The sequence below is a fragment of the Chrysemys picta genome, chromosome 2 (assembly GCF_011386835.1).
Source record: "Chrysemys picta bellii isolate R12L10 chromosome 2, ASM1138683v2, whole genome shotgun sequence".
Lineage (NCBI taxonomy): Eukaryota > Metazoa > Chordata > Testudines > Emydidae > Chrysemys > Chrysemys picta.
Window position 1 is genome coordinate 148,495,280 of NC_088792.1, and position 9,920 is coordinate 148,505,199.

At 56.7% G+C, this 9,920-nt stretch overlaps 2 protein-coding genes across 2 annotated transcripts in view; both read left to right on the forward strand.

Annotated features, from left to right (window-relative positions):
- Positions 1–3,191, forward strand: part of LOC101939027 (neuropeptide Y receptor type 1-like) — a 34,413-nt gene extending 31,222 nt beyond the window's left edge. Inside the window, exon 4 of the mRNA XM_065584305.1 lies at positions 178–3,191. Within this exon, the coding sequence (XP_065440377.1) occupies positions 238–1,341 (1,104 nt within the window). The 5' untranslated portion in view covers positions 178–237 and the 3' untranslated portion in view covers positions 1,342–3,191. The remainder of the gene's footprint in view (positions 1–177) is intronic.
- Positions 3,192–5,541: 2,350 nt separating this feature from the next.
- Positions 5,542–9,090, forward strand: LOC135981527 (mediator of RNA polymerase II transcription subunit 15-like). Its single transcript, XM_065584306.1, has 2 exons — positions 5,542–6,941; positions 7,547–9,090. Exons 1-2 carry the CDS (start codon positions 6,401–6,403, stop codon positions 8,047–8,049), a joined length of 1,044 nt encoding a protein of 347 aa, XP_065440378.1. The 5' UTR covers positions 5,542–6,400; the 3' UTR covers positions 8,050–9,090.
- Positions 9,091–9,920: the final 830 nt, after the last annotated feature.

A 9,920-nucleotide genomic window follows, 5' to 3' on the forward strand; every position in this document is an offset into this window, starting at 1 on the left:
GCTCCGGGGGGGGCTGGGAGCGGCTCAGGTATGTGAAAGGCGCCAGGAGTGGCTTGGACCTGGGGTGGGGGCTGGGCATTGATCAGGCACATGGTGGCATGTGGGCGAGCCAGATGCCCACATGGTGAAACGCCCACGTGCCGCCCTCCCCAGCTCTTGTTCCCTGTCTTGGCCTAGGCTGAGGACGCTGTGAGCAGAGTGTCCTGCCCCCGGCGCAGCCCCAGCCAGGAGCAGAGGATGGACGAGCTGCTGAAGCTCATGTACCTGAACGTCTCGGAGCGGCTGAGCCTGCCCTGGGAGCAGGCCGGGCCGTGCGGCCCCTCGGTGGGGAACAGCACCATCCTGATTGTGGCCTACAGCGCCCTGCTGGCTGTGGGGCTGGTGGGGAACCTGGGCCTGGTCTGCGTCATCGCCCGGCACAAGGAGATGAGGAACGTCACCAGCATCTTCATAGCCAACCTGGCCTGCTCCGACCTGCTGATGAGCGTGGTGTGCCTGCCCGTCACCGTCATCTACACGCTCATGGATCGTTGGGTGCTGGGCGAGTTCCTGTGCAAGGCCAGCCCCTTCGCGCAGTGCGTCTCCGTCACCGTCTCCATCCTCTCGCTGGCCTGGATTGCGCTGGAGCGGCACCAGCTCATCATCAACCCCACTGGGTGGAAGCCGGGGGCCACCCATGCCTACCTGGCTGTGAGCGTCACCTGGCTGGTGTCGGGCTGTGTCTCCCTGCCCTTCCTCGCCTTCAGCGTCCTGACGGACGAGCCCTTCCGCAACCTCAGCCTGCCCTTCGACGCCTTTGCCGGCCACCTGGTGTGCGTGGAGAAGTGGCCGTCGGACGGGCACCGCCTGGCCTACACCACCGGGCTGCTGCTTGGCCAGTACTGCCTGCCCCTGCTGCTCATCCTGGCCTGCTACTGCCGCATCTTCCTGCGCCTGCGCCGCCGGCGGGACGTTTTGGAGCGACCCCCGCACGGTTCCCGCGCCGCCAGCCACCGGCGGGTCAGCGTCATGCTGGCCTGCCTCGTCGCCGCCTTCGCCGTGTGCTGGCTGCCCCTGACCGTCTTCAACGCCCTGTACGACTGGGCCCATGAGACCATCTCCGGCTGCTACCATGACCTGCTCTTCTCCCTCTGCCACCTGGCGGCCATGGCCTCCACCTGCATCAACCCCGTCCTCTACGGCTTCCTGAACACCAACTTCCAGCAGGAGCTCAAAGCCCTTCTCCACCGCTGCAGCTGCGCTGCGGAGACGGACACGTACGAGAGCGTCCCCATGTCCACCGTCAGCACTGAGGTCTCCAAGGCCTCACTGCGCAGCGGGGGGGTCGCCACCGACGCCTGACAGGCGGCTGCTCCCAGCGCCTGGTGCCAGGAGCAGAACCCGCCATAGCCTCGCCCGGCGGGCGGGGGGGATACTGCTGTCTCGTATGTACTTTCTGCAAATTTAGGGCAGCCCCCCGCCCCTCCCTCGGGCACAGCTCAGATCCGGAGGGAGCCTGGGAGTGAGCTCTGGGGAACCCCAAAGAAACCAGCCAGAGCATCGACACGGGAAGTCCTGGGTTCTGAGCCTGGCTCTGACGCACATTCCCCCTGAGCCACTCACTCAGGCTCCAATTTTCAGCCTGGAGATTTTCAGAGCAGCCGGGGGCACCCCCTGGAATGGAGGAGCAGTGGGTGTCTGACTGCCCCAGATAGCCCAGCGCTGGTGCCTCGTTCTAACCCCGTAGATCGGGTCCTGGCCGGGTTTGCCAAAGGGCTTCGCTGCTGGGGCTTAGCACCTGTGAAAATCGGGCGCTGAACTCTGGAGTGAGGCGTCTAATGTGAGGCATCAGCCTAGAGATTTTTGGCCTTCATCTCTCTGCCTCCGTTTCCCCCGATGAGGCAGATAACACTTCGCCATCGCAGCTCGGGAAGGGCGTGGCGGGGTGAAATGGACACACTTGGAACATCAGCGGCTCTGTAATAGGGTTAAGCATCATTATCACATTGGAAATGTCCCTGCTTGTTGGTTTTCAAAGGCAGGACAACCCCCGCCTCCATGCGCAGATGGTGGGTGCATTGCCAGGCTGGGTGATTCAATGTGCAGTCGGTGGTTAGATCTGCAGCTACGGGAGGCAAACACAAATTATTCCAGGTGCATTTAAAGAACATCTTGAATCTGTCTATTGTATCCTAGGCATTCTTGCCAGGCGCCTTGATTGCCATGGTATCTGAGCACCGTCACACCGAACTACCCAGCAGCACATGCGAGCAGCTGACTTGTGCAAGAAAATCGCCATTTTCATGTGTAACTGGGGCATTAGCACCTACTTTGAGTCCTATGAAAATTCTGCTGTTTGCAAAACAATACACAGAGCCCTTGATTTCAGAGATTTGTGCTGATCTCCTAAAACTCCCAAATGACCGATTTAAAACCAAAAAAAAAGAAAAGAAACCGACATTCCTTTAACTCGCTTGTTGGTATTTTGAAGTGAAAAAAGATGCTGTCGGGATGGGCTATTAAAGGGGCGCTGTGGAGAGATGGGTCACTTGTTTTTCTGAAAGCAAAATCCCCTTATCTGTGACTCCGGTAGCACCTTAGATTATTCAACCTGAAAAAGAATTCCGGGATCTAATTTCCTTTTCACTGGTGAGTTTTGTGCTCCATTCTCCTTTCAGTCCCACCCGTTTTACCCAGTGACTGCACAGGTGATATTCCTGATTTACACCAACGTCCGGAAGTGGAGAATCACTCCCCTTACTGTATTTCCCGCCAGCTCACTCAGTCACGGGCACTAGTCGGTTTCTGAGCAGGGTCACTTTCTGGGGCTGCATGGTTGGGGCTAACAGGACAGAGGGACCTGGCCATTCGAACAGCTGTTCTTCTGGACACTTGTAAACAATCGTAAATCATTTTGAGTTTGCTTGATCCAATCCCAGGGGCTTAGCTAATAGGGTTCTTTTACCCTGATCGCGCCTACTCGTATTCTGTGCCTGTCACTTGACGCAGTGATGAACATTGGCTCCCAGCTGGTGGGGCCAGGGGGTATTTTGGCAAACAGTCGATGTTTGTAACCAATTGATAAATATGTATCTTATCGAAATGCATAGACTGCTGCAGCTTTTCTAAGGCAAAGAACCGGGGATAATTCTTTGTAATAATAACCAAGAATAAACTGAACAAGCTGATGAAATGTGAGTAACTCCCTTTAACTGACACTCCCGGTGTGTCATTTCTCCACAAACAGCCCCGTTTGACACGCAGTGTGAAAAGGAAAGTGGCCAGCTCTGGGTCTTTCCCTGCAGGCATCACTCAGGCTGTCACTGGCAGATGTTTGCAGTGAGGTAGCACCTAGAGCCAGTCCCGTGTTGGAGAGGCTGAGCCAGATCTGGGGTCCAGGTTAGAAAGCAGAGTGAGGAGGGTGAACGGGCCGAGCAGAGCCACCACGTTATCTGAAGGCTGGAAAAGACCCTTGTGGGAAGAGCCGTGAGGCTCAGTCCAGTGAGCTGCTCAGGAGAGTGAGATTGGCTTCGTTAGGGCGCATCAAACCCGGGTTTCCAGAGGCTCTTGGAGCAGAGGAAGGCAGAACAAGCACCAAGCCGGACACATTCCAGTTGAAGTGGGGCACTGGGTGACACCAGCGAGGAGACTAGCCCTTGGCCTGAGCTCCCCCGGGCCATGGGGGAGTCTCTGTCTCCTGGTGGCTGCCCAGCCTGGCTGCCTTGCTGGAAGATGCGCTGGGCTCAGTGCGGGGCACCGGGGGATGGTCTCTGCTAGCCGGGGTCAGGCTGGAGGAGCTGCTGGGAGTTGCCAAAGGGCCCAGGGTTGTTTGTGTGTGCTGGCCGCGGTACAGACCCAGGCCTGATCTCCAGGGATTTCAATGGCAGAGACCACTGGGGAGCAGGGCCGGCCTTGGGGGGGTGGGCGCCATGGTCGGGGGAGCACCGTGTGGCAGTGCAGGGGGCGCGCTGCCCGGGTGGAGTCGAAGCTGCTCCTGGCTGGCAGGGGAGCACAGGGGTGGGGGGAGAGCAGTTACATACGGATCCGGCTCCTCCCTCCCCGACCATCCTCTGCACCCCCAGGGGCTGTGAGTGGGGGGTGAGGAGAAACGCCGAGCGCTCAGTGCACCCAGGTCACTTTCCCCACCAGGGTGGCTGCTCTCCTGTCCTCGCTTTACACAGCCCACCCCTGATGTCGCTCCGCACCCCCCACACACAGGTGGTGCAGGATGGGGTGCCGGGATTAGGGGTGCAGGGGCCAGGGGCACAGTGCAGGGTTTAGGGGTGCAGGATGGGGGTGCAGGGGCTAGGGGTTCAGAATGGGGGCGCAGGATGGGGCGCAGGGGGCTCAGTGCAGGGGCTGGGGTGCAGGTGGTGCAGTGCAGGGGCTAGGGGTGCAGGATGGGGTGCAGGTGGTGCAGTGCAGGGCTTAGGGGTGCAGGATGGGGTGCAGGGGCGCAGGTGGTGCAGTGCAGGGGTTAGGGGTGCAGGATGGGGATGCAGGGGCTAGGGGTTTAGGTGACGCAGTGCAGGGTTTAGGGGTGTAGGATGGGGATGCAGGATGGGGGCACCGGTGGTGCAGTGCAGAGGCTAGGGGCGCAGGATGGGAGTGAAGAATGGGGATGCAGGTGGTGCAGTGCAGGGGCTAGGGTGTAGGATGGGGGTGCAGGGGTTGGGGCACAGGTGGTGCAGTGTGGGGGTTAGGGGTGCAGGTGGTGCCATGCAGGGTTTAGGGGTGCAGGATGGGGTGCAGGGGTTAGGGGTGCAGGATGGGGATGGAGGGGCTAGGGGTGCATGTGGCACAGTGCAGGGTTTAGGGGTGTAGGATGGCGGTGCAGGGGCTAGGGGTGCAGGGTGGGGGCGCAGGTGGTGCAGTGCAGGGTTTAGGGGTGCAGGATGGGGTGCAGGGGTTAGGGGTGTAGGATGGGGGTGCTGGGGTTGGGGCACAGGTGGTGCCATGCAGGGTTTAGGGGTGCAGGATGGGGTGCAGGGGCGCAGGTGGTGCAGTGCAGGGTTAGGAGGGTGGGGGAGCCTGGGACACCAAAGTACAAGGTGGCCCAGGGCACCGTTTGCCCCAAGGCCGGCCCTGGTTGGGCGTCACAGTAGAATCCCTGGCAAAACAAACCCAGGCCCGAGTCGAAACAGCCCGAGTACAAACCCCGCCCCCTCACGGGAGCTCCTTGTGATGTCATCATATCGCTGGTGATGTCACATGTCACCAGTTCTCCAATCACCATGGAGTCCTCCAGGGCAGACAAGACACGAGCATCTCCAGGCACAACGCCAGCAGGGGCTGGGCGTGAGCAGAGCGGGGCTCGGCCTTCAGACCTGTCCCCCCTCCCCCGGCGACCTGCTCCCCCTCCCATTGCACCCCGGTTCTGGGGCTAGCCCCGGGGAGGGGGAGGACATATCGGTTACCTGCTGCTGCGATGGGCCTGAACCGGGAAAACCAGATTAGTGGGGATCCAAACTCTTCTCCCCACTGACCCCCCCAAACTCTCCCCAATGGTTTCCTTCCAAAACAGCCTGCTTCGCTTCCCAGGGGACCCCCTATCCCAGAATCCTTTGTGCCACGTCCCCCTTGGACATTGCAGTCCTCAGTTTGTCCGGTTCCAAGTGCCAGAGACTGGCATGTTGGACAGGCCCAAGCCAGGGCGAAGGCTGAGCCCAGAGCGCCAAACTGGGGGCCCTGGACAAATCTCTGCCCCCCTTTAAATGGCGCTTTGCATCCCTTCATTATAGTAACTTTAAACATGTAAAAGAAGACTGGTGTGTCTCTCTCCTTCTGCACCCCCTGCCTCCCCATCCCCCGCAGCATTTCAGCTCCTCCTCCCATTCCAGCAGCACTCGAGGTTGCTCCTTGCTTAGAGTTTTTTAAGTAGATTTGGAACAAAAAGAGGCCTGACAATGGTAGTGGGCCATTACCAGACGGAAATGGCAGAATTATTAATAAGAATGCAGAAAAGGCAGAAATGTTCCATAAATATTTCTGTTCTATATTTGGGGAAAGAACAGATGACGTAGTTATATTATATAAGGCCTGGTCTACACTACGGGTTTAGGTCGACTTTGGCAGCGTTAAACCGAATTAAGCCTGGACACGTCCACACAACGAAGCCCTTTCTTTCAACTTAAAGGGTCCTTTAAACCGGTTTCTTTACACCACCTCTGACGAGGGGATTAGCGATAAAACCGGCCTTTGCGGGTCGGAATTGGGGTAGTGTGGACGGAATTCGACGTTATTGGCCTCCGGGAGCTATCCCACAGGGCTTCATTGTGACCGCTCTGGACAGCACTCTCAACTCAGATGCACTGACCAGGTAGACAGGAAAAGACCCGCGAAGGTTTGAATTTCATTTCCTGTTTGCCCAGCGTGGAGAGCACAGGTGACCACGCAGAGCTCATCAGCACAGGTAACCGTGATGGAGTCCTCCCAGGATCGCAAAAGAGCTCCAGCATGGACCGAACGGGAGGTACGAGATCTGCTCGCCATATGGGGAGATGAAGCAGTGATAGCTGAACTCCGTAGCAGTAAAAGAAATGGAAAAGTATTAGAAAAGATCTCCAAGGCCATGAAGGATCGAGGCCATAACAGGGACACACAGCAGTGCCGCGTGAAAATTAAGGAGCTACGGCAAGCTTACCACAAAGCCAGAGAAGCAAACGGAAGGTCCGGGGCAGAGCCGCAAACTTGCCGCTACTACGCGGAGCTGCATGCAATCCTAGGGGGTGCAGCCACCACTACCCCAATCGTGTGCTATGACTCTCTCACTGGAGAAACACACAGGGAAGACGGTTCGGGGAACGAGGAAGATGACGATGGAGGTACTGTAGGTAGCTCACAGCAGCAAGGAAGCGGAGAAACCGGTTTCCCCAACAGCCAGGATATGTTTGTGACCCTGGACCTGGAACCAGTAACCCCCGAACTCACCCAAGACCCTCAGGGCACACAGGAGACCTCTGGTGAGTGTAACTTTGTAAATATTTGTAAACATTACAAAAAAAAAGCAAGCGTGTTTAATGATTACTTTGCCCTGGCAATCGCGGCCAGTACATCTACTGGAAAAGTCTGTTAACGTGTATGGGGATGGAGCGGAAATCCTCCAGGGACATCTCCAGAAAGCTCTCCTGGTTGAAATGGGGTGATTTTATTAAGGGGACATTCAGAGGCGCCCGTTCCTGCTCTTCTGACCAGAAATGTTCCCCGCTGTTAACCACGCGGCGGGGGGAGGGGTGAAGTGATCATCCCAGAGAATCGTGTGTGTGTGTGTGTGTGTGGGGGGGGGGTGGTTTACTTGTGTTTGTGCCGCATGTTAACCAGGAAACCGCAGCCCCCTCCTTTTACATTGAAACCCCATTTTAAATGGACAACCCAATTCATCCTTGATATGGGAAATGCGCTGCTGTTTGCAACCTTTCCCGCATGTTAAGAAGGTTAAAAAAGCCAAAACACTGTGGCCTACCATGGCTGCCTGCAAGCCGAAATATGCGACCTTGTAATGAAAGAGTGTACCCATTGTTCTCTAAAATGTGTCTTTTTTAACCACCTCTCCCTTCTCCTCCACCAGCTGCAAATGTTTCTCCTTCGCAGAGGCTCGTGAACATTAGAAAGAGAAAACGTAGGACGAGGGACGATATGTTCACGGAGCTGCAGATGTCCGCCCACGCTGATAGAGCACAGCAGAATGCGTGGAGGCAGTCAATGTCGGAGATGAGAAAAGCCCAATATGAACGAGAGGAGAGGTGGCGGGCTGAATCGCGGGATGAACAGAGCAAGTGGCGGGCTGAAGACGATAGGTGGCGTCAGCTTGCAGACAGACGGCAAGAGGCAATGCTCCGTCTGCTGGAGCATCAAACTGATATGCTCGAGCGTATGGTTGAGTTGCAGGAAAGGCAGCAGGAGCAGAGACCGCCGCTACAGCCCCTGTGTAACCAACAGCCCTCCTCCCCAAGTTCCATAGCCTCCTCACCAAGACGCCCAAGAACACGGTGGGGGGGCCTCCGTCCACCCAGTCACTCCACCCCAGATGATCGCCCAAGCATCAGAAGGCTGGCCTTCAATAAGAGTTAAAGTTTTAAAATGCAGTGTGTCCTTTTCCATCCCTCCTCCCCCACCCATCCCAGGCTACCTTGGCAATTATCCCCCTACTTCTGTGAGGAACTAATAAAGAATGCATGAATGTGAAAAAACAATGACTTTATTGCCTCTGCAAGCGGGAGGGGAGGGTGGGGTGGGGTGGTTGGTTTACAGGGAAGTAGAGTGAACTGGGTCGGGGGGGGGGTTTGGAGGGTTCATCAAGGAGAAACAAACAGAAGTTTCACACAGTAGCCTGGCCAGTCACAAAACTCGTTTTCAAAGCTTCTCTGATGCGCACCGCGCCCTGCTGTGCTCCTCTAACCGCCCTGGTGTCTGGCTGCGCGTAATCAGCGGCCAGGCGAGTTGCCTCAACCTCCCACCCCGCCATAAAGGTCTCCCCCTTACTCTCACAGATATTGTGGAGCGCACAGCAAGCAGCAATAACAATGGGGATATTCTTTTCGCTGAGGTCTGAGCGAGTCAGTAAGCTGCGCCAGCGCGCTTTTAAACGTCCAAATGCACATTCCACCACCATTCGGCACTTGCTCAGCCTGTAGTTGAACAGGTCCTGACTCCTGTCCAGGCTGCCTGTGTACGGCTTCATGAGCCATGGCATTAAGGGGTAGGCTGGGTCCCCAAGGATCACGATAGGCATTTCAACATCCCCAGTGGTCACTTTCTGGTCCGGGAAGAAAGTCCCTTCCTCCAGCTTTCGAAACAGAGCAGAGTTCCTGAAGACGCGAGCATCATGTACCTTTCCCGGCCATCCCACGTTGATGTTGGTGAAACGTCCCTTGTGATCCACCAGGGCTTGCAGCAGCATTGAAAAGTACCCCTTGCGGTTTACGTAGTCGGTGGCTTGGTGCTCCGGTGACAAGATAGGGATATGGGTTCCGTCTATGGCCCCGCCACAGTTTGGGAATCCCATTTCAGCAAAACCATCCACTATTGACTGCACGTTGCCCAGAGTCACTACCCTTGCTATCACCAGGTCTTTCATTGCCCTGGCAAATTGGATCACAGCAGCCCCCACCGTAGATTTGCCCACTCCAAATTGATTCCCGACTGACCGGTAGCTGTCTGGCGTTGCAAGCTTCCACAGGGCTATCGCCACTCGCTTCTCAACTGTGAGGGCTGCTCTCATCTTGGTATCCTGGCGTTTCAGGGCAGGGGAAAGCAAGTCACAAAGTTCCATGGAAGTGCCCTTACGCATGCGAAAGTTTCGCAGCCACTGGGAATCGTCCCATACCTGCAGCACGATGCGGTCCCACCAGTCTGTGCTTGTTTCCCGGGCCCAGAATCGGCGTTCCACGGCATGAACCTGCCCCAGTGACACCATGATTTCCACATTGCTGGGGCCTGTGCCTTGTGAGAGGTCTATGTCCATGTCAATTTCCTCATCACTCTCGTCGCCGCGCTGCAATCGCCTCCTCGCCTGGTCCGGGTTTCGCCTTGGCATGTCCTGGCTCTGCATATACTCCAGGACAATGCGTGTGGTGTTCGTAGTGCTCATAATTGCCGCGGTGATCTGAGCGGGCTCCATGATCCCAGTGCTAGCTATGGCGCCTGGTCAGAAAAAAGGCGCGAAAGTAGTATCTGATGGACCAGGAGAAGGAGGGAGGGCGGGAGGGAGGGAGGGCCAAGTGACGACATGGCGTACAGGTACAGGAACAGGGAGAAACACAAACAACTGTCACACAGAATGGTACCCCCAAAGATTAAACTGAAAACCCTGGGCTTAGCAGGCCATTGATTTCACGGAGGAAGGGAAAGCAAATGAATACAGAACAAATCTATTTTTTACATCTTAAGTTGGCAGCCGACGGTGCAGCATGAGTGATAGCCTCTCCAGTACGATGATGACG

Coding starts and splice junctions, on each gene's coding strand:
- LOC135981527 (XM_065584306.1), top strand. CDS start 6,401: ATGGAGTCCTCCCAGGATCGCAAAAGAGCTCCAGCATGGACCGAACGG. Junction 6,942..7,546: donor GGGCACACAGGAGACCTCTG/GTGAGTGTAACT, acceptor CTCCTCCACCAG/CTGCAAATGTTTCTCCTTCG.